The 24,911-nt window shown below is 47.9% G+C and overlaps 1 protein-coding gene across 1 annotated transcript in view; it reads right to left on the bottom strand.

Annotated features, from left to right (window-relative positions):
* The window catches only part of LOC142565793 (cubilin-like), a 98,475-nt gene that overhangs the window by 46,310 nt on the left and 27,254 nt on the right, over positions 1–24,911 (bottom strand). Inside the window, exons 4-6 of the mRNA XM_075676327.1 lie at positions 20,468–20,609; positions 14,550–14,746; positions 13,579–13,911 (exon numbers count right to left, since the gene is read on the bottom strand). Of these exons, the coding sequence (XP_075532442.1) occupies positions 13,579–13,911; positions 14,550–14,746; positions 20,468–20,609 (672 nt within the window). The remainder of the gene's footprint in view (positions 1–13,578; positions 13,912–14,549; positions 14,747–20,467; positions 20,610–24,911) is intronic.

Here is a 24,911-nt window from a genome sequence, read left to right as displayed (position 1 = left end):
CAGGACAAATCAATGAGGACAAGTGGCTCTCTGCTATCAAGAGCCCGGATGCCGGGGCGCAACTATGGGCTGTCCAGAGGGGCCCCGATGCGGCGGTCGGGCATGGCCTGACTGTCTCAACGTGGGAGCGGCCCGCAGCTCGCTGAGTCGCGTACCTCAGGACCTTCATTACAGTTTTGCATCCATCCATCCATCATAAGGGCGGGAAAGCAACTCCGCTTCCCTTGCACGGCACACAGCCTCCGAGATGGCCGTGCGCTTTCGCCCCTCCGCTAAAATCCTTTCTCCTTGCCCTCTCTCACAACTCCCTTACTTTCGACTGTCTCCGCGAGCGCCCGCCGGCCAGGAGCCAGCTTAGCCCGCTGCATGAAATTTCATGTTTCGTTATCTGCTGTTATCGGGAAGCGTGCGCTGGGGGGGGGGGGGGAGGGGGGGGGCTATGCGTTGACCGGCGTGGGCAGTTTCGTCAAGTTTCGTGGTCCTCGATACCTGTGTGCTTGTGCTCCGCGATGTTTCACCCGTTTCACGACTTGCACCGCTCGTGCATCGTGCAGCGGTGCACGAATACCGCGAATATTCACCCGTTTCCCGACTTGCACCGCTCGTGCATCGTGCAGCGGTGCACGAATACCTCAAAAACAAGCCCTGCAAGGTTCTTCCGGGTGCCTAAAGACAACAGGTGAGCGTGCAGACCTAAGGACATAAGACGCATGCGCCCGAACACGGTCCTGTGCATGTGTGTACTACGAGTCTCCGGACGTCGTTGCGCCTTGATTGTGCTACACTTCCCTCTTACCATTAGAGAAAGCTGACAACTAGATGTTCCTCCACATTGTCACCTGGTCTATGACTTGTTCTTTTGTGCCAAGTCTGATTCTGCGACTTCGGTAACTCGCCCAGCTTCCCATTCCGCTCTCAGTGCTTTTTCTGTGTGTTACTGTTCTACAAACGTACTAACAACTGAAAAATTACTGTTCGTGTTTATGCAGTATCTCAGCAATTACCGATGGGAAAACGGCGCGAACAACCTTCATGTGTAGGCATGATACGCTTTATTTTTCTGGAACGCATGAGCATTGCAACTGTATATATGCAGATTTTTGCAGTTCGTACTTATTACACAAAGGAGTGCCCGGTAGGTATGACTTAGTGCCTTAAGTGACGTACTTTTACTGCTAAGCATTGCATTCGGGCTGAAAAAGAAGTGTTGTTGGCTTATTTCACCTGGTCTTTGATTGAAGAATAGGCCTTTTTGCGAATGTTTTCTATGTGCTGCTGCAAACGTTGACTACCTTCTGGTCCCCCTTGCCATGGTTACTCAAGTTATGACCAAGTGCAAAATAATGTGATAACGTGTATTTCCGTTTTTAGTACAGTCTTATTTTTGTTCTGCCATGTCTTTTTCATTTTGTTCAGTTCTAGTGAACATGTCACGCTTTTCATATACTTCTGTAAAGGTTTACAAGTTTTTTTTTCTTGGTATGGCTCTCAATAAAATTCTTATCATTTTATTGTATTTTTTAGGTATTTTGCGTGTCATTGTTTTTGCCGTTACCAGTGAATTTTCCCTTTCTTTAGTTGTCATGACTATGTCATACAAGTGCCCAGTTTTGTGCAATATCTCAGTTAGTATATCTGAAGCTCTCAGTGCACATATCTGAAGCTCTTCTACACTTTGGTCTTTAGGGGATTATATAAAAATCTTTTATATTTGTGTACATTAAACGTGGTGCGGCAATGGTGTAGAGGTAGAGCATCAGCCTCGCGTGCAAGAGGACCGTGGTTCGATTCCCGGTGCCGCGCAATTTTCCACCGGATTAAAAAAAAAAGAAAATCCGCGTGTTGATAAAATTGCATAAACAGGCCTTGAGTGCGGCGTGATCCCGGTGACCAGAACCGGTAACGCACTCCCTCACAAGAGCAGGATTGGCCACTCTGATGCAGTACTTCGCCACAACCTCCTATATGAATACAACAATCAAACCCCGGCCCCTCACTCCCCAGCAGCTGTGAAGCAACTGACCCCGGCGGCGGTCAGACCTGTGACGCAGCAGAGGGTGCTAAGAATCTCTGGGTCCGGACAGGCAAGTCTAGCAGTGCTATTTGAGGAATTAGAGGCCAGTAAATGGGATATAATAGGGCTGAGTGAAGTTAGGAGGCCGAAAGAAGCATATACAGTGCTAAAAAGCGGGCACGTACTGTGCTACCGGGGCTTAGCGGAGAGACGAGAACTAGGTGTCGGATTCCTGATTAATAAGGATATAGCTGGTAAACTACAGGAACTTCTATAGCATTAACGAGAGGGTGCCAGGTCTTCTTGTGAAACCTATAAAGAGGTGCAAATTGAAGGTCGTACAGATCTACGCGCCTACATCCAGTCATGATGACCAGGAAGTCGAAAGCTTCTATGAAGACATGGAATCGGCGATGGGTAATGTCAAAACAAAATACACCATACTCATGGGCGACATCAATGCCAGGGTAGGCAAGAAGCAAGCTGGAGACAAGTCAGTGGGGGAATATGGAATAGGTTTTAGGAATGGCATGCAAGAGTTATTAGTAGAGTTCGCAGAACGGAATAATTTGTGAATAATGAATACCTTCTTCCGCAAGCGGGATAACCGAAAGTGGACGTGGGGGAGCCCGAATGGCGAGACTACAAATGAAATAGACTTCATACTCTGCGCTAACCCCGGCATCACGGATGTGCATCATGGCATCAAGATGTGGACGTGCTCGGCAAGGTGCGCTGTAGTGGTAAGATCTCGAATTAGTCTAGACTTGAGGAGGGAACGGTAGAAAGTGGTACATAAGAAGCCAATCAATAATTTAACGGTAAAGGGAAAATAGAGGAATCCCGGATCGAGCCACAGAGCATGTATGCAGGAAGAGGACCTTACTGTTGAGACTGAAATAATCAGAAGAATAATAATGGGCTGGGGTGCGTTTGGCAAGCATTCTCAGATCATGAACAGCAGGTTGCCATTATCCCTCAAGAGAAAAGTGTATAACAGTTGTGTCTTACCAGTACTCACGTACTGGGTAGAAACATGGAGGCTTACGAAAATGGTTCTACTTAAATTGAGGACGACGCAATGAGCTATGGAAAGAAGAACGATGGGTGTAACGTTAAGGGATAAGAAAATAGCAGATTGGGTGAGGGAACAAACGCGAGTTCAAGACATCTTAGTTGAAATAAAGAAAAAGAAATGGGCAGGGCATGTAATAAGGAGGGAAGATAACCGATGGTCATTAAGGGTTACGTACTGCATTTTAAGAATGAAGCGTAGTAAGGGGCGGCAGAAAGTTAGGTGGGCGGATGAGATTAAGAAGTTTGCAGGGACAACATGGCCACAATTAGCACACGACCGGTATAGTTGGAGAAGTATGGGAGAGGCCTTTGCCCTGCGGTGGGCGTAGCCAGGATGATGATGATGATGATGATGATGATGACATAAAACGGCCTTCGCGATTTCTTGAGTTTTATTTTTGTTATTTGTCTGTCTGAACTTTTGTGTTGTTTAGTATCATGTACATGTCATGCTTTTTTCACTTTTGTTCATTTTCTGAGCGTGTATCGTACTAAGTTATGCGAAAATATTTGTTTTCGGAAACGGAAGTCAATAAAACGAGGCCAAAGATCTGTTGTGTTGGAAGTGGAATTTATATATATGTTCTGGCATATGCTGGCATACTCAAAGTGTGGACAAGACTGCGTGCGTGCTAACGCATAAAGAACCCACGGCGCACCACGCACCATTTCACAAATGCCTGGGGTGGCGCGCGTACGATAAAAAAAAATACGCGCCGCGGACAAGCAAAAAGAAAGCACAAGTGAAGGTGCGCGGGGTATGGGGAATCCTAGGGTGAAGTGGGGAGCGGAGCGGTTCGTCATAATAAAAATAAAAAACAAAGCGGTAGGGTGAGGAGGCGTCGCACGGCTGCGGTTCCTGCTGCCATGACAACGTAAACAATCGTGTGCGCCGCCATTTTGCCAAAGTACCACCCTCCTGCTGGGGCCGTAACTGAAGGTGACCTTGGCACTAGCGTCGAAAGAGCGTCTGCTTAAACACAGCCAGTCGCAGCCATGCGAAGATTCCCCCCTGCGACGCGGCCACCAGCGATTACTCTGAAACCTTCGATGACTGATGTACAAAAGCCGACGCGCTTGACCCGCTGATGAGATTTCGACAATCGCCGACTGTGTTCGGCGCTATCGTGGTGCCTTAAGTGTAGTCTGTTGTTGTGGGCACAGGTTAGTTTCGTCAGTCACAGTATTGCCACTGTGTTCTTTACCGTCACTACTACGTGACATCTGATGGAGGTGCTTTGCGTTCATGTACCGGACGCCCCTACCAAGCCGTGACCCAAGCCCGAACGCAGAAGACAGCACCAACGTCGCCAAGGACCAACAAGGTAGCTGCAGGTTGCAAGGACTGCTCGCGGAGCGCGAACTTTTGCCTGAGACGATCAGGAAGATCGTCACCTAGTCAACCTCAATGGCAGCCCCAGCGTCCCCCATCGAGCTGGAACAGCCCAGGGAGCCACCGCTCTTCCATGAATCATCGACTGAAGATCCAGAAACCTGGCTGGAGACATCCGAAAGAATCGCCGCATTCAACAGCTGGAACTCTGACGACAAGCTGCGGCTTGTATACTTCGCCTTAGAAGTCGCCGCCAGAACGTGGTTTGAGAAACGAGAATCGACCCTGACAACATGGGACCTGTTATGCAATGGTTTCTTGCAGATCCTTACGAGTGTCGTGCGCAAGGAAAAGGCCGAAGCTCAGCTAGAAGCCCGAGTGCAACTTCCCAACGAGAGCATCGCGATCTTCAAGGAGGAGATGACTCACCTGTTCAGACAAGCCGACCCTGACATGCCAGCTGCTTGGTGTGCACCATAGAGAGAGCGTGATCTCCCGTGCAAGCACTTGAAGTCTGCTGGCTGCGTCGGACCGTGAAAGTGGTATGGCCTCTTCCTGTGTGTCTTCGAGAGCTGTCCAAGCGGCTTTATCGGCGTCTTCATTTCCTATGACGCCGCAGTGACTTGGCAGCCACTGAAACGTCACGTGATGTCCTTTCTCATGTGATGTATGAAGTAGGCATCTAATATCGAGCACGAGCTGTTCGAATGGCCCGCGACGCAGAGCTGATAGCACAGATTGTAGGGCTGCCTTTGAGTCACTGAAAATTGACCATTGTCGAGGTGGTTCCCGATTGACGAAACAAAGTGCAGCGCGAAGAGCAGCTAGTTCCGCAGATGTAGATGGCGTTGGGTGGTCAGTCCTAAAGCTGATGGTAATACCTCTTGCTGGGACGACCACAGCACCGGACGAACACTGGATGTTTGTGGAACCATCAGTATAAATATGTTCCAGACCAACCGCAGCAATCATCAACACGACCTGCCCTCATTGATGCATCTCTGTATGCCAACTGGACTCCACCGAAGTGAGGCCACCCTACTTTATCGCTTATGGCTAGGGGTGGCCTTCACGAAATCCTACTCGTTTCGCATTGGAATGACCGACAACGCTCTCTGCAATGCCTGTCTTTGCGAGGAGACGCTGGAACACATGCTGTGCGACAGTCCTGAATATAATGTTCAGAGACAGTCCATGGCGTCCGTTCTAGCGCACCTGGACAATAGACCATTGTCAGTTGCAACCATTTTCACATATCGCCGAGAGAAGACATCGCAGCTGAAGGCGACGAAGGGACTACTTCGGTTTATGAAGGATACGTACGGGCTTGGACAAGCGGCTGTGACAGTGATGTCGCGTACCGCGCAAGAGTGACGAACTGTAACTGACGATGTGTTTGCTCTGTTATGTGCTCTCTCTCTCTCTCTCTCCTCCCATCTTTCATGCCCCCCATCCCGCTCCCATGTGTAGGGTAGCAAACCGGTTAGGCTAAACTGGTTAACCTCCCTGCCTTCCTTCTCCACTTTTTCCTTCCTGACATGCCAGAAGAGAAAAAAGTTCGCTTATTGATGAGGGGTATCAAGCAAGAGCTCTTCGCCGGATCGATGCGCAACCCGCCCAAGACAGTTGCTGAATTTACTTTCGAGGCTACAACCATCGAGAAAACACTAGAAATTAGGAACAGGCAGTTCAGCCGACGCACGCTCTTAACGAACTACGCCGAACTTCACCAAGTGGGCACCGACGACCTGCGCGAGACCATCAGATTAGTCGTGCGAGAGAAGCTTCAGAGGATTTCCCCAAGATCGCAGCCTCAAGTAGCGCCCATTGCTGACGTCGTCCAAGAGGAGATTCAGCAGTCACTTGCAGTCCCCGAATCACCGCGGTCTCAGCCCGAAGCGATGACCTAAGCCGCCGACGCCCGCCACCAGATTCCCCCTGCGCGCCCGTGCCAGGTACCCCATGACGCCGTAATTCCGTCGCCGCCGCCACCCCGCCCACCTGTCGGCCAGCGAAGCGCATCGAGCAAGACAGACATCTGGTGCGCCCCCGACCACCACCCGCTCTCCTACCACTGCATAGAAGCCGACCATTTGTACTGCCGATGCCCATACCCCCACTTGGGACTACCAGGGTTAACCGTCAACGCACAGCGTCCACAGCTTGGGGAGCGCGCACGTGTCATCGCCGACTACCTCGCCGCCACTCAGTGGAGTTCTCGACGACCATCCCGTTCGCTATCACCATGCCGCTACCTGTCGCCGCAACGCCGACTGTACACTGGCCCAGCCCGGGGCCGGTCTGCAAGCTCACATCCGGAAAACTAAAAGCAGCAACCTGTGGAGGTGCAGTGGCTGTCCGTCGAACTGACAAAGATCCTCCGCCACCGACGAAGACGTCAAAAAGTTCATGTCGACGATATATCAACGAGACGGCGCCATCCCGACGAAGCCTAGAAGCAAAGAATACGCCGACAAAAGAATACCTGGCGACGCGATGTTCCAGCCACCCGTCAACGCGACGCAGTCGTGACCCGACGCCAAGAACTAACTGCAACGCAAGACAAAGAACCACTGACCTCGACATACTTCTCGACGGCCCCGCAGTCACCGTCTTAGTGGACACAGTAGCCGACTACTCCGTCATGATCGAGTGGCCCATCACCGCCCAGTTGAAGAAAGTTAAAACTTCATGGGAATGCCTTCAAATACGGACAGCTGGAGGACACTTGATAACATGTACTGAAATCTACACGGCCAGAACTACCAAATATGACCGCAGCTACCCTGCCACCTTTGTTATCCTCTAACAGTGTTCTCGGCATGGGCTTCCTGAACAAACATGGCGCAGTCATCGACCTGAACTCGAAGTCAATAACGCTATCCGAAGATCAAGCAATATCGCCGGAGAGCTCTCGTAGTCACCATGCCTTGAGTGTGCTTGAAAATCAAGTGAGCGTCCCGCCCCGCTGTAGCATTGTCATTTCTGTCGGCACCGAAACACCTGCACACATAGAAGGCGTCATCGAGGGTGACCAACGTCTACTGCTCGACCGAGAAATTTGCGTCGCCGGAAGGATCGCTCGACTGCACGGAAGAAAAATGAAAGTGTTGCTGACCAACTTCAGCCAGGAGTCCAAGCACATCAACAAGGGCACGACGATCGCATACATTGAGGAAATTCTGGAAGCCAGCAATGCATTTGTCCTCTGCGATTCTGCGGCATCTGCCTCGACGACCATAGTTCTCGAATCAGACTTTGACATAAATCCATGTCGCCTCGTCAGTAACCAGGAACAGCTGAAAGGCCTTCTCCAACGACACAAAGACTGTTTTTCAACGTCATTGAGGATTCGACAAACACCAGTTGCAAATCACCGCATAATACCCGAAGAGTGTACTCGACCACTCCGTCAGAGCCCATACCGAGTTTGAACGTGAGAACGTGATGCTATAAGGCAACAAGTCGACGAAATACTGCGCGACATCATCCAGCCATCGAAAAGCCCGTGGGCATCTCCTGTAGTCTTGGTAAAGAAAAAAAAACGGAACCACGCGTTTCTGCTTCGATTATCGTCGATTGAAAGAGACTACGAAGAAAGACATATACCCCCTTCCACAGATAGACGACGCATCAGATCGGCTCTGCAACGCTAAATACTTCTCGTCGATGGATCTCAAGACTGGCTACTGGCAAATAGAAGTCGACGAGCGGGATCGCGAAAAGACTGCCTTCATCACGCCAGACGGCATCTATGAGTTTAAGGTCATGCCATTCGAACTCTGCTCGGCGCCTGCATTATTCCAGCGTGTCATGGACACGGTGTTAGAAGCGTTGAAGTGGCAGACTTGTCTGGTTTACTTGGATGGCGTCGTCCTCTTCGCCGGAAATTTCGATGATAACCTTAGGCGGCTTGCGATAGCACCAGAGGCCATCAAGTCATCAGGGCTCACTCTAAAACCGGAAAGGTGTCACTTCACTTACGATGAGCTTCTGTTCCTTGGCCACGTCAACAGCAAATCTGGAGTCCGCCCCGACCCCCAGAAGACAGCTGCCATTGCAAAGTTCTCGCACCCCATCGACAAAAGGCAGTGCGTACATTCCTTGGCAGTGTGCCTTACTACAGGCGCTTTGTCAAGGAATTTTCACACATCACTGCGCCGCTGACCCATCTAATTAAATGCAATGTCGAGTTCAAGTGGGAAACGCCGCAGATCGACGCATTTCAGGAACTCAAACGACGCATGCAGTCGCCACCGGTATTTGCGCACTTCGTCGGAGACGTCGACATGGAAATCCACTCTGACACCAGTAGCCTAGGCCTCGGCGCCGTCCTATTCCAGAGGAAAGATGGACTTGAACGGGTGATAGCTTACGCTAGCCGGTCACTATCAAAATCTGAAGGCAATTATTCTACAACCGAAAAGGAATGCCTCGCCATCATTTGGGCTATATACAGCAATATTTCGCCCTTACCTATATGGCAGACCGTTCAAAGTCGTAAGCGATCATCACGCCTTGTATTGGCTAGCGACCTTAAAGGACCTTTCAGGACGCCTGGCACGGTGAAGCCTCAGACTGCAAGAATATGACATCACGGTAATTTACATGTCCGCACGAAAACACTCTTATGCCGACTGCCTGTCTAGCGCTCCCGCGGACTCGCCGCCCAAAGATGACCAAGACGACGACGCCTTTTTAGCAACAATAAGCACTGACGACTTTGCGGAGCAGCAGCGAGCGCACCCCGGGCTAAGAAAGAAGCCTTGCTGAGTACTTGGAAGGCAAGACCGACTTTGTCCCGAGTATATTTAGGCGCGGATTGTCTGCGTTCTTCTTGCGAAACGACGTCCTGGTCAAGAACTTTTTACCAACCCATGCAAGCTACCTCCTCATTGTGCCTGCAGCACTCCGGTCAGAAGTCGTGCACGCCCTGCACGACGATCAGACAGCCGGCACCTCGGCTTTTCCCGTACCCTCGCAAAGATACAAGCGAAGTACTATTCGCCGCGCCAGACCGGCGACGTCGCCCGTTACGTCGAGACTTGCCGTGACTGCCAACGACGCAAGACACTGTCAATGAAGCTAGCGAGATTACTACAGCCGATCGAGTCACCTTGCCGACCATTTCAGCAGATCGGGATGGATTTGTTGGGACTCTTTTCAATGTCAACATCTGGAAAGAAGTGGATCGTCGTGACCACGGGTTACCTCACTCGCTTCGCTGAAACGAAAGCTCTGCCGAAAGGTTGTGCAGCAGAAGTGACGAAATGCTCCGTCGAAAACATCCTGCTGCGACATGGTGCCTCAGAAGTCCTCATCACCGACAGAGGAACGGCGTTTACAGCAGAACTCACCCAAGCCATTCTGCAATACAGCCAGATAAGCCACAGGAAGTCAACTGCCTACCACCCGCAGAAGAAAGGTATACGGAGCGGCTGAACAAAACTCTCGCCGACATGCTAGCAATGTACGTACGTCGACGTCGAACACAAGACGTGAGATGCCGTCCTTTCATACGTAACCTTCGCTTACTACAAGGCAATACAAGAAACAACAAAGATCACCCCGTTCAAGGTGGAACGTCACCGACAAAGAAAATGTCGACGTCGCCGCCTATCTCCAGCGCGCCGAAGAAGCCCGGCTGCTCGCCCGCATGCGCATCAAGAACCATCAGAGGACCGACCGCCGACACTACAATCTTCAACGACGCTACGTGTAATACCAGTCCGGTGACCGTGTTTGTGTTTGGACCCCGATATTGTCAACGTCCTGAAAAAGGGATCCCGTAACACTTGGATCTTGTGAACGTGTGGACGTATGCGTCCAATGAATCAGGTTCTGCCACCTCCATATACATTGAAAAACACGTTTCGGGCACTGAACATTTTTAACAAGAAACCTTCCTGGCTTATGATATGTGTTATATAATGACAAAATGTATTTAAGGGAAGAAAGTAACGTGCCGCCACCCCGTCATTCACTCAATTTTACATCTGACATTCATTGGTATCGTACAATGCTTGATTATTTCGGCAAAGCTGACTAGCAATTTGCCTCATTGTCTACTGCTCGGCGGCTGAGCATAAGTTAGTCAATGGACAGAGCTTGTTGGGTCACAGACGAATCGAGAGCAGGATGCCTTGGATCAGGCGCTGTGTAAGCACGCGTCTTCGTGGTGCTGACTAGCAAAACACAAATCATTCAAGGATTTATCCGGCGCTGAACTCTTTATTGCGGCAGATTCTTACAGCGGACACCGCCATCTCTGAGTGCTCAGACTGCACCGCAATAGAAGCTTCAGTTAGGCACTGTCTCATCGAGTAGCCACAACATGACGAACAGCGAGAGATATATCGCAGTCGTCTCAACATTTTATTAGCCCTTTCCCTGTGCAAAAGTTCCTTGGACTCTGGTCTTGCCCCAGCAACCAGAGGTTAGTTCTCAAGGCTCCACGGGATTTTCTCACAGCCAGCGGGTTTATAATTTTTTTGTGAGCAGTAATTTATATGCATTCTAAATTTCCTCTGTGTAGCCCTGACCTTTTCATGCTCGTGTTGTCTCAAAACACTTGAAGTATTCAACCTTTGTTTCACTCTTTCGCTATTTTCCACCAGGGTCTGCGCACTTACTCTATTAGCGTTTTCTATTTCGTTATAGCTTTTTGACAGTGTTGTGTATTTCATAATCTTTTTGTTTTTGTTATTATTAATGTTGCTGCTTTTCTTAAAGAGACACTAAAGCGAAACAATAAATCAGTTTAGACTAATATAGCATGGTTTGAGAACCCTGCAGGCAGTCATTTCAAAATAATAGTTTGATTATTAGATGAGAAAATGAAGATCGAAGTATCAGTATTTGAATTTCGCGCCGAAACCCCGACGCCGGCACGTCAATGTGACGTCAGGGACTCCAAAGTATGTTTTCACATTTGAGCCGCATTAGCTGAGAAAAGGTTACCGAAACTTGCTGTGTTTAATATTTGGTTCCTTTAGAACACAATGTAGTGAATCTATACCACTGTATAAGTAAGTAGGCCCTAGAAGATGCCATCAAAATCCATGACGTCGCAGCGACCAGGTGCGGGAACTTCGAACTTCAAGGAGGCGTCGCCACCCGCGTTTCGTTCTTGCGCTTTTTCTGGCTTACCAAGCGTCTTATTGTGGTGAGAATGGTGCTTTTAGTGTCGTAGAAAGGTAATTTACTGATGCAGAAGAAATCATTTTTCTCTTTAGTGTCCCTTTAAATATGTGATTTCGAGATAGCCAGCCATTCTTGTGGCCTAAGTGGCCATATTTATCGTCTATAAGAAACTTAGAAGAAGACACCGACATCTTTTCAAGAACTTTGGGAAACAAGAACGGCAACAACAATAGCTGAATTCTTTCAGATGGGCCCAGAGAAGCCCTCGTTTGCTAGAGTATTGCCTACTGTGGGCAAGTGTGCGTGATGGGCAAGCCTTCTCAGAAATGGACAATTTCTGCTGCGTTGCAATCAAATGTTAGCGTGTACCTGACCGACGTTGCCCCTGGTGCTGACGTTCATCCTCCAGCGGCGGTGGCCAAATTGTGTTGCTCTTCGTCCTATGGTGAGGCTCAGCGGGTAGCTTACGATGGCGTAACGCAAAAGACGGACGGACGCAACGAGCACGATTGAGTTCTTTTGACTGTTGTAACAGTAATTGGCCTTACTTGGCTTCATTGTCTGTTGGCTTCATGTCGTTGTATCGGACGAGCTCGATCATTGGCCGCTGTGTGAGAGCATCGTGCTGACGACATTTTGTTAAAACCAGAGACGGACAGGCAAATACACATGGTCCGTTAAAATGTCGCGACATTAAGGCCGAACCGAGCTCTACCCCCGCTTGAAGACTTTCTCATGAGGTCTCATTTTTGCGGTGTTCTTATATGTTTTGCGCTCGAGTAGTTATTCCGGTCACTGACAAAGTGAAGACGCAAAGAAAACGACGTTTCACAGGCCTTACGAGCCTTCATGGTCCTCCGAGGAATCCGTTAGGGCTCCGAAAGTCCTGGCTTGGTCAGTGATCGAAATAATTTTTACTGCGAAGCTGTTAGCCTCCAGTTGGTCGGGATTTTTCGTGGCATGCTCACCCAAAACGTGGTAGTTGGAAAAGGGGTTTGTGTTTGAGTTGCCGCGTAACAGAACTATGTTTTCTCGTATATGCGAATTAGCAGGAGGTCCCGATACAGTCTTTGACTATGGGACCTCCTTATGTATACTACGCACATGCAATTATCTGTATTTTTACTAATAAATAAATAAATAAATAAATAAACAATCCAATGCTACTATGTCTGTAGGTTGTGTATCAGTTGCACTTTACGAATTCTACGTTATATTTCACTTTGAGAAATTCAATTACTTCAATAACGCTCTTGAGCCAGGCAGAGGGCCTACAAGAATGAGGATGGACCTTGTACGGCAGCTGGAAAAAGGGCTTTGTCTTTCAGTTTCCGCCAAACAGAATTATGTTTTCTTGTATATTAGAATAAAATAGACTAGAATAACTTTATTTCCATCTTCTTGATGGAGAAGACTGCAAGTAAAAGCTGCTCCAGTAGAGGCAGCTTGACGAGGCCCGCAGCCCCAACTAAAGAATATTCGGCAACAACATACATGCAAACACATATGCATTATAGATATATATACTCTCAGGAACCCACACACTCGCATATACACATGCACACCCATACCCATATACATACAGAGTCACTGGTGACTATATATAAATCAAAAAATACTTATTCCTGTTACAATCCGAAGATATCATGTCTGCAGCTTCTGTATAAGTCATACTTTACGCATTTTCTGACGCAATATACTTTTCAACATTAATTTAGTACAATAAAGCACTTGCGCTTGGTAGACGGCCTAGCTGAATGAGGGCGTATTATACACTTCCGCACACGTGCGTGCGCGTCTGACGGGTGGTGCTTGAGTAGCGTCGCCTAACGTCCCTTGGTGGGGCGGTACTTGTCTAACGTCCGCACCAGCTTTAACAAGGTGGAATGGAATTCTTTTTAATGGATCCCTGACCAAAGCAACTTTTGTCGAACCCTCGACTAAACAGCAACGTATTCTCGCAGACATTTGTGATGGCCGGACAGCCGATCCCACGGCGGCCACAACTCACCCTGAGGTATTCGAGGTCGCAGCGCTGCAGGTTGAGCCTGGTGACCGTGAGCTCGACGGTCTGGTCGCTGTTTGCGTAGATGGTCCAACGACAGGTCGCCGGATAGCCGGTGTAGACGCCTTCGCGCGGGAACCGCAGCTTGCCGGCAGCCGCGCGGTGCTCCTCGTTGCAGCCGAACACCTTCCAGCTGACGTGCAGTCCGTTCTTGTCAAGCGGGCGGTCGCTCAGGAAGAGCAGCGAGACCGAGCTGCTACGCGTGTGCACGGGCTCTGGGATCAGTTTGCCGCACATCCTCGAATGGCTGCGCACCTGGCCCTCGTTCTTCTCCAGGACCTGCGCGCGCGTTCATACTGACGAGAGACCGACAGCCACGACGACGATGGTCAGCTCCGAGAAAACGTGAGAGTAATCCATTAGTCACACGGGCAGCCGGAGCATACCCAAGGCCGCGTCATCAGATATCATCGTGCACGTTAGCCGACGCGGTGAAAATGGTGGTGCGCAAACTTTTCTAGTTTGGCCCCTGTCTATTCTTGAGCGAACCTATGTTTCACCAAAGAAAAGAAGAACTGAAGCCGAATAGAACACTTGTTTTCGTTTCTCTTTCATTTCTTGGTTGATCTTTATTTTTTACTTTGGAGTTATGCTCATTGGCAGAAATACCGAGATGACGATAACGAGAACGCGAAAATTCAATTTGACGCTGTGGCGATGCACAGAAAGGCCGTGATCCGCATCGCCCCCATTTTTCTCAATAGGGCCGTATAAGAGTGCTCTCTGCCATTGGTTGGCCAACTTGGCTAATGATGTATGTCTAGCATCAGTACTGGCTGGAATTGGTTGTTACGAACAATTCTAGCACAAGAGCTTCTTTTGAATACGGGCTCAGGCTTTCAACAGTGCCTTATTCGAGTACCGCCATTAGCGCGTCCAGTGCGCAAGTAATGCAAAGACCTGGCGAGAGGCCCCACCTTCATGTACATGTGGCGGCACTTTGGAGGCTCGCCGACGAGGTCGAAGTAGTCGAAGGTGAACTGGTAGTTGTTTCCGCGAGCACTGCGGAAGCACCAGCGCCGGCGGCGTATGAGCGTGTTCCGCTTGCTCTTGTCCTCGGGGATCTCGAGCAGCCCTTCGCCAGACGTGAACGTCCGCACGCACGGGGGAAGAACTGCGATGCAGACGGCATACGAGCCTGAGCAACGACGCCACTCCAATCGCTCAGCCTATGACGCTGTCAATTCTCTCTCCTTAAAAAGCCTCAACGGAGCCTCTGTTTTCAGCCAACTATCAAAGTTGTTAGACGTTTCAAGTAGAGCGTCTTTGAAGACATTGTTCTGGTTCATGATAGCTCTCGCCGCGGTAGAGCAGATCGGCTCTCCCGAACTCTTATCTTTCTATACTCTCTTTCCCGTCCCCCAGATTAGCGTAGCCAACCAGACGCATTTCGGGTTAACATCCCTGCCTTCTCTCTTTATTTCCTCCTCCTCACACCCTCAACGCGTGCGGCGACTATAAAAATCTGCAGCGCTTGCCTTGCCTACCCCCTTGTGAGTAAGGCCTTTTCTTCACGAGCCTTCCTTTCTTTATATAGGCATGTCATGTGACGCTCCTTCGTATATTTCTTTCCCTTCCTCCACTACATAAGTAGGCATATTGGCCATTCGTTTGACGGAGACCGTACTTAATAATGCCTGTTATTTTCTAGCTGAGTCGTTATATTGCGTCGCTACCTTATTGAGAGCAGTCACCTGTGTAACATTCAAATTTAGGTAAATAGGTTGGAGAACACGCACGCACGCGCACGCACACGCACACGCACGCACGCACACACACACACACACACACACACACACACACACACACACACACACACACACACACACACACACACACACACACATGCACGCGCACGCACGCACACACACAGGCCTTGTGTGTGCGTGTGTGTGTTTGACTAAGTATAACTATTAAGTGAAGAACAAGAGACTAAAACTCAATGACAGCTGCTAATAAATCTTTAAAAGTGATGAGTAACAACCGTGGCTTACGGAAGTGCCTACTTGTTGAACAGACTTGACGGTGCTCCTTAACTTGTCACTGACCGCGGAGAGTAATCCCTCAATTGATAGCCAAGTATAGAAAGCAAACACGGATAAGATCACTGAGCAGGAAAAAGAAATAAAGACTCACCTGATTAGGCCACTACCATTTTCTACATTTTCTACCCGTTTGCTCTCCGATCCAAACCACTCTCTCTCTACCTTTTAACCTTACGCCTAGAAATATTCGTTCCATCGCTCTTTGCACGGTCCTTAAATTGTTCTCAAGCTTCTTTGTCAGTCTCCAAGTATCTGCCCCATATGTCAGCATTGGCAAAATGCACTGATTGTACACCTTCCTTTTCAATGATAGTGGCAAGCTTCCAGTCAGAAACTGACAATGTCTGCCGTATGCGATCCAACCCCTTTTAACGCGATAGCGTTAAGGAGCTCGTGTCGCAGAAAAGCCGGTGTCGCCGGCGTCGGTGTCGGGTGTCGGCGTCGGCGTCCGCGGCGTTGGCCGTGAGCGATAAATCATGGCAGGCACTTCATAAATAAAAAGCAACTTCCAAGATTGGCTGGGTGGGAATCGAACCAGGGTCTCCGGAGTGCGAGACGGAGACGCTACCACTCAGCCACGAGTTCGATGCTTGAAAGCGGTACAAAAGCGCGTCTAGTGAATGCGGTGTTGCCTTAGAAACGAGCCGTAGAAAGTTATACTGCGGTGTATATCGGTAATTATGAGCATGTAACTTACAGAAGTCGCATTTACACGAATAGCGAAGTACGTTTCCGCTACATTTCTTCTGCGCTTACCACACACGCAGAGCCATCTTGCGGCAAACAATAGACCCCCTTCTCTCAATGTACGGCGCTGCCCCGAAAGGTGGCGCGCCGCGCGCGCATTGGGGCTGTGCGCGGACCGGTGCCAGGCGCCTCGCGTCCCCGACTCCCTCTCCCCTGACGACGCTTCGCCGTGCTCCCACACGGGTTGCAGAATCAAGCGCCGTTCCTTTCTTTAGATTACGATCTATCTATCTCTCTGCCCCTGCCGATCACGACGTTTGGCTGGCGTAGATCGTTTCCCCCTCCGAGACACCGAGTTCTTTGCTTCGTTCCGTTTGTTCAGGCGCGCGTTTCGTTGCCGCGCCGAACGCTGCGTTGCTCGACGCTCACCGCGTGATAGGTGGGCGCAGAGTCCGATGCGGGGCGCCTCGTAAGTGATCACTGTCTGAGCGCATTGTCTTACAGCCCTTGGCGGGTCGACGGCAACGCTGTCGCGTTCCACTCTTGAAGGCGAAGCTTAAGCGTCCTCCAATTTTTTTATTCTTCTATGAATCTCTTTCTCGTGATCAGGGTCCCCTGTGAGTAACTGACCTAGGTAAACGTACTCGTTCGGGCTCTAGAGGCTGACTGACGATCCTGAAATCTTATACCCTTGCCCGGTTATTCCTCATTATCTCTGTCTTCTGCATATTAATCTTCAACCCCACTCTCATACTCTCTCTGTTAAGGTCCTCAATCATTTGTTGTAACTCGTCTGCATTGTTGCTAAATAGAACAATGTCATCGGCAAACCGAAGGTTGCTGAGATATTCGCCGTCTATTCTTACTCCTAAGCCTCCCCAGTTTAATAGCTTGAAGACTTCTTCCAAGCACGCAGAGAATAGCATTGGAGAGATTGTGTCTCCCTGTCTGACCCAATTCTTTACAGATACCGTCCTGCTTTTCTTGTGTAGAATTAAGGTAGCTGTGGAACCTCTGTAGATATTTTCCAAGGCATTTACGAAAGCGTTCTGTACTCCTTGATCACGTAATGCCTCTATGACTGCTGGTATCGCTACTGAATGAAACGCCCTTTCGTAATTTATGAAAGTCATACAGAGAAGCTTATTGCACTCTATGGATTTCCCGATAACCTGATTAATGACATGGATGTGATCCATTGTAGAGTATCACTTCCTCAAGCCAGCCTGTTACCTTCGTTGACTAAAGTCCAGTGTTGCCCTTATTTTATTGGAGATAATTTTGGTAAATATTTTATATAATACTGGGGTAACCTAATGATCCTCTAATTTTTCAATTCTTTAACGTCTCCCTTTTTGTAGATTAGTATAATGTTTGCATTCTTCCCCTTTTTTGGGACCCTTGCAGTCGATAGACACTTCGTATAAGGAGCCGCCAGTTTCCCAAGTAGTATGTCTCCTCCATCTTTCCTTCTGATCTCAGGCCCTTCTGATCTCATCGCTAGTTATAGGAGGAGCTTCTGTATCCTGTTCATTACTGTTTCAAATGTAGGTATCCTGACTCCTCTGGGTACTGTACAGGTCAGTATAGAATTCTCCCGCTTCTTTTACTATATCTTCGAGATTGCTGATGATATTACTCCGCTTATCTTTCAGTGCATATATCTTGGTTTGTCCTATTCCAAGTTTCTTTCTGACTGATTTCAAGCTGCGTCCATTTTTTACGGCTTCTTCGGTCTTTCTCACGTTATAGTTTCAAATATTGTCACGTGGTGGTGACGTTGAAGAACACAGCAGCAATACTGTGAACGACAAAACTAACTTTTATTGGACGAACCTGTGCCCACAAAACAGACTACACATATAGCACAACGATAGCGGCGAACACGGTCGGCGATCGTCGAAAATCTGATCAGCGGGTCAAGCGCGTCGGCTTTTATAGATCAGACGTCGAATGTTCCAGATCAACCGCTGGGACCCGCATGCCTTCCACAAAGTTCTACACTATTCGCGTCGCGCATAGATGTAATCAGATTACACAAGTTGCGGTGAAACACAGTGGACGGAACCATCGATAACATTCCAGAAACTTCTTTTACATGCAGGCGCTTCCTGCGCTGTGCGATAACATTTGTTAGGCGGCGAAACGTGGTCGCCCGATAAAGTAAAGTACACGTGTCAATATCACTTATTTTCGCCTTGTTGATCAGGGTTGGCAGTTCCGCGAATTCCACCTTATCTCTTGAGTTGGACACGTTCATTCTTTGTCGTTTCTTTATTAGGTGCTTTGTTACTTGGGAGAGCTTGCCTACTGGTTGCCTTGGTGCCTTGCCTCCCACTTCAATTGCTGCCTCTGAAGCCAACCTAGTAACGGTTTCATTCATTAGCTCTATGTCATCATCATCTCTCTGTTCAAAGGCTGCATATTTGTTTGCAAGTAGCAGCCTGAAATTGCCTGCTTTTACCCTTAGTGCCTCTAGGTTTACCTCTTTCTTCTTGACCAATTTTACTCTTCCTCCTCTCAAATCGAGGTGAATCCTAGCCCTCACTAACCTATGATCCCTGCACTTTACCCTACCTATCACTTCTACATCCTGCACTATGTTGGGATCAGCAGAAAGTATGAAGTCAATTTCATTTCTTGTTTCCCCATTAGGGCTTTTCCAGGTGCACTTTCTGTTGTTACGCCTCCTGAAAAAGTTGTTCATTATTCGAAGCTTATTCCTTTCTGCGAATTCTACCAGCATCTCTCTTCTAGCGTGCGCCGTAGTTGCAAATTGCTTGTTCACCAGCCTGCTCTTTCCACACTTTTGCATTTAAGTCGCCCGTTACTACAGTATACTGAGTTTGCACTTTTCTCATCGCTAATTCAACACCTGCATAAAAGTGATTTACTTCCTCATCATCGTGACTGGATGTTGGAGCGTATAGGCTTGTACTACCTCTTATCTATACCTCTTATTAGGTTTCATTAGGACTACAGCTACCCTCTCATTTATGGTGTAGAATTCATCAATGTTGTCGACTATGTCCTTACAGATTAGGAATCCTACCCCGTATTGCTTCTGATCTGGGATACCTCTATAGCAGAGGACATGTCTGTTATTCAGCAATGTACAAGCCTCACCAGTTCTTCTAATCGCACTAAGGCCGATGATATCCCAAACAATGTCTGATAGTTCCACAAAGAGTCCTGCTAAGCTAGCTTCACTCGAGAGGGTTCGGGTGTTAAACGCTGCAAGGGTCAGTTTCCATTGGCGGCCTGTCCGGATCCAGAGATTCTTAGCATTATCTGCTGCGTTACAGGTCTGACCGCCGCCTTGGTCAGATGCGCCGCAGCTGCTGGGGACTGATGGCCATGGGTTTATTGAAGGAGTCATTTGGGAAGTAGTGGCCAAATACTGCACCAGGGAGGCATTCCTGTTCTGGCGAGGGAGTGTCTTTGTTAAAGCTTAGTGGGCCTTCCTAATTTGGTTGTACCTGGATTAGTATAGCCCTACTCGCTCTCGGCATTTTTTGCCGGTGACAGGCGTCATTCCAAGCCTGCAGATGTTTACGCAACGCAAAAAGCAAAAAAAATAAAAAAAATAAATTCAAACTGAACACCTAATTTTCTCACTGAAGGTTTAGGGTAAATGAATAAAAAGCAGTCTTAATAGTACCAGTATTTTTTCTCGTACGTTTAGATTGTCAACAAATTTAATCTGCTCATTGATACTGTGTGGTGATAAGCTCCAGTATGAAATGATCACCCAGGTTTCTGCAAAATAAGTGAAAGCTTAATTCATGAATATGTAGAATCAGAGAAAAGTAGTGGGTAATAAATTTCATTTCCCATCAGCACCTCCATCACATCGACCGAACCGTTGTGCCTTTCTTCACTGGACTTATGTAACATAGCAACACTTTATAGAGGAAGAAAATGACAAGACGAAAAAGCGCACACGGAGGGCTTTAACTGAATTCGTGAGACATAGTTCATAGAGACACAACTTCCTGCAGGTGTTATTTAAATTGTTGTTTTTCGTGAATCACAGGCCGCCGAGCTCGGCCTTTGACGAGTCTTCAAAGAAAACAGAATAAAACTGCAGCCACGTTACTCACCAAATCTGTATGATATGTTGAAACCTGTTCCAGACATACTTGCGTCCGTTTTGAGAACGACTGTAACAAAATTTGTGTCCAGGAGAATAGGTTCGACCGCTCCTTTTCCGCAGAAGGTCTTCTTCCAGTTTCCAAAAGAATACTGCTCGGCGGGAGCGAGAACCGGAAATAAAAAAGAAAATAAGAGAAGGAATGATGCAGTCGTTGGGGTATTCTTTATTAATAAATCTCGTACTGTCACCGACACACTTAACGTGAATACGCAGAACAAGCTTCGGTGGCGCTATTCAACGGATTTTTCAACACACGATTGTGGATAGAAGATAGACCAAAGCTATGCTGTCGCTATTTTGGCACAGCCACCGAAAAGCTCAAGCTTATTCTGCAGGGCAAATGGAAGCCGATCAAGAGAGAGAGAGAGAGAGAGAAAGAGAGATGCAAATGAGAGAAAGGCAGGGAGGTTAACCAGAGTTAACCAGAGGGGAAGGAGAAGCTGAACACGGAAACGATGATAATGTTCTCCTCGATTAACCCAGGCACGCTAGCGCATAGACGGCAGCCATAACAAGAACTGCGACACCAAATTCATCCCCACCGATATTTCTCATTCGTAAAATTGAGCAACCCTTGGCCATCGGAAACAGCACAGCGAGAAGTATTCAACGCACCTGAACAATTCTTTGACCAACCCAGGCATATTAAACATGTACTATATGTTGCCGTACTGGGTACTGGGTGCGCACAATCTGCTTCATTGGTGGGCGCTTGTTGTCCAATGTATGTGTCGACTCATCTTTGTGTAGTCAAACCCGCTTTTGAGGATTGAGTCTCTCTGTGTGTGTATTACGCCATCCCTGTATCTTCCCTATCACCACGCCTGTCGTTGTTGATGATGATAATGATAATGATGATAATGATGATTTATTGTGGGATGGATGGATGCTATGAGCGTCCCCTTGAAACGGGGCGGTGAGCTGCGCCACAAGGCTCTTGTTGTTATTTTGCCTAATCTCCTACCTATGTTTAAACAGACAGAAAAACACACACAAAAAGAAAAAAAACTGAATTTCCAGCATCAAGCTTTCTTAACCACTATAGGGAACTCTGTTTTTGTGCGCCTGTGTTGTCTGTGAACTCCCGGTTTTTCTTCCACCAAACTTGCAATCGCCTCTTACAAATCTCTATAGCGGACATGTTTACTCTTCCCCTGCTATCGACGCTCCCAAGGGCCTCCAGGAAGCCAGAGGGCCCTAAACCGACCAATGGGTAGATATGTTCACATTCTAATAAAACATGTTCCATCGTTTCCATGGCTTTGCCGCAGCATGCGCATGCTTCTTCTTCCTTGTTGTACGTCGCTTTATAAGTGCACTTTATAACACATCCTGGGGCCCTACGACGTAAAACTATTCCAATATGTTAATTTCTATTCCAATCTCCAGACATCAAGTTTGCGTAACCACAGACGCAAGCATGGGGTGATGACCCGCAGGTTTGTCTGAACAGACCAATCAAACGCTCTCCTCGTTTAAAGGAGGTCGCTTTTGTTTGCTTTAAAAACGAATAACATTGCCTACACTGAGCGGCTCGTCTTATCTAAATGGCTGACAAGAGGAGATTAGTACACTCATGTGGAGAGGGATTCGATGGGGCCGAGCCAGTGCATTGAAAATCGATAACCGGATGAAGAGGGTAGTGCCGGCGTCTACGATTGGTCCCCTTTCCCTTACTTAGCTTGAGGTGGCTGGTGGAAAATCGCGGCGGCATGCAACGGGAGGTTAAGAATGCCGCTAAAACGGATCCTCAGCAAAGAAGAGTTGGCAGAGCGAGGTCGTAAACGTGCCGAAAGTGCTCGAACACGCTACACGGCCACGCAAAAAGTTTTATTGTACGCAAATAAACCCATGCTCTCTGGCAGGTGCAAGTAGCCAGTGCCTGAACGATCGGCTGTAGCCATCTTTTATTTTTTCGGAACGGGGCAGCCTGCGGCTATTCAGACAAAAATGCAGTTTTGTTCGGCTTATTAATGTATTTTTAACGCGTGCACGTCACTTTGACGCGGTGAATTTTCGCGGCTTTGTGACGTCGCGTGATAAGCAGGTGAAGTGGGTGCAGCCCGAAAACATTTGACCAATAGTCGAGGGCTAATGGCGAAAAGGCGTCGAATCAGAAATAACTATTTTTCTTTTGTTCGGTCCAGTCTTGCATAATCAGTGTGTACGCGTCCTATCAGATGGAGAGCTATCGCGGTTTTCGTGACGTCGCTTGACAGACAGGCGAAGTGGGGGTGGTTCAAAAAAGATTTTGACCTATCGCCGAGGGCTGATTTGAAAATTGGAATAGAAAAGTTTGGAATAGCTTTACGTTATAGCGCCCCTGGCCTCGCTTCGAAAAGTAAAAAGCTTCCCTCTGCGTTATAAAATGTTTCTTTCCTGATTTCGTCTTTTCCTCCTAAGTAGTTATTCTAAGCAGGCTTCTTTTCCATTGCCGTCATGCATAAGATTTTCTCAGCCTCTATGTCTTTGCGTTTGACGTTCTTTGTTGTCATGTTATTTGCTATACGGGTCGCATATTTGTTAAGTTTCCTAGTTATTTTCCTCCACTGTGAATAAAAGTTTTTCGTGTACAAATATCTGAACAATCTAGCAACCCATTTATTATCTTTGTGTTCCTAGGTCTTTGTTCAAAATCAATTTTACCCTGAGCTTCTCTCACTCAAAACTTGTCCAGCCCATATCACCCTGCACGGCTTCATTTGTAGTCTTTCCGTGAGCGCCCAATGCGAGGCGTCCCACTGACCTTCGGTTGCCATCGAGTTCTGATTGAACCCCTTATTTCAAGCTAACAACCGCATTTCCAAATGTAACTCCTGGAACCACAACACTTTTCCACATACTCCGAAGCATCTCGTATCAGTTGTATCCCCATAACTCCGCTGTGTTGCATTATGGTCACATTTCTCTTTCCTGTCGCTATTATCGTTTTTCCTATCTCTTCAGATATCTAGCGCCTTTGTTTATCCATATGCCAAGGTTTTGTATTCTTTTACTTGAGGTATTTCCTGGCCCTGTATTAAGACTGTCTGCTCACTGTTTTCATTATATACCATAAAACCTGAATGTTTAACGCTAAATTTTAATCCTAAATTCTCAGCTTCTTGTCCACAGATATCAGCCAGACGTAGCATATCACTTAGTTTGTAAGCACCATGTTGTCCGCATAAAACAAACCTGGAAGCTGCTCCTCTGCTATGGTGCCCGCCTATTCGTATGAGAGATTAAACCCGGTACTGCTTCCCTTTAGAGCCCTTTCCATCCTTACCATGTACATCATAAACAGCAGTGGGGATAAAGGACACCCTTGCCTCAGTCCCTCGTTGATATCAACTTTCCCCTCGCTCCTCATCCCTTCCCATTCAAAGCAAACGGTATTTTCTAGGCAAATCTCTCTCAAAAGCTGTATACAGTCGTCGCCTAAGCCTTCCCCTTTAGCCGATGGATGGATGGATGGATGTTATGAGCGTCCCCTTTGGAACGGGGAGATGGGTTGCGCCACCAATCTCTTGCTATTATACTGCCCAATGCCCTACCTAGGTTAAAAAAGAAATAAAGAAAAAAAACAATATGAACTCCCACAACCAAATTTTGTGACCACCTATTGCGAACTTTGCTTTTGCACGTCTCCGTTTTCTGTCGTTTCCGTACTTTTCTTCCACCAATCTTACAATCGTCTCTTACTAATCTCTATTGCGGACATGTTTACTTTTCCCCTGCTCTCGAAGAACCCAAGGGCTTGAAAGAGACAAGTGGAGCCTAAATCGACCGCTGGCTAGATGTCTTCACATTCTAATAAAACATGTTCCATCATTTCCCTAGCTTTACCGCAGCAAGCACGTGCTTCTTCTTCCTTCTTATATCTCGCTTTATAGGTGCGTGTTCTAAGGCATCCTGATCTCGCTTCGAAAAGTAATGAGCGTCCCTTTGAGTTATCATAAATTGTTTCTTTCCTGATTTCGTTTTTTCATCTTAAGTACTTAGTAGTTACTCATGGCAGGTTTCTTTTCCGTTGCCGCCACCCATGAGATTATTTCAGCCTCTCTGACTTTCCGCTTGACGTTTTTTGTTGCTGTGTTGCCCACCCTACAGGCCGCATACTTGCTGGTAAGCTTCCTAGTTCTCGTGCTCCACTGTGAATCAATGTTTTTCCTGTACAGATACCTAAACACTCTCCCAGCCCATTTACTTTCTTCCATATTCCTCAGTCGTTCTTCATAATCAATTTTACTGTGAGCTTCCTTCACTTCAAAACTAGTCCAGCCCATATCACCCTGCACAGCTTCATTTGTAGTCTTCCCGTGAGCGCCCAATGCGAGGCGTCCCACTGACCTTTGGTTCCCATCGAGTTTCGATTGTACCCCTCATTTCAAGCAAACAACCGCATTTTC

The sequence above is a fragment of the Dermacentor variabilis genome, unplaced genomic scaffold (genome assembly GCF_050947875.1).
Source record: "Dermacentor variabilis isolate Ectoservices unplaced genomic scaffold, ASM5094787v1 scaffold_12, whole genome shotgun sequence".
Lineage (NCBI taxonomy): Eukaryota > Metazoa > Arthropoda > Arachnida > Ixodida > Ixodidae > Dermacentor > Dermacentor variabilis.
This window is presented reverse-complemented; position numbering and strand designations above follow the sequence as displayed.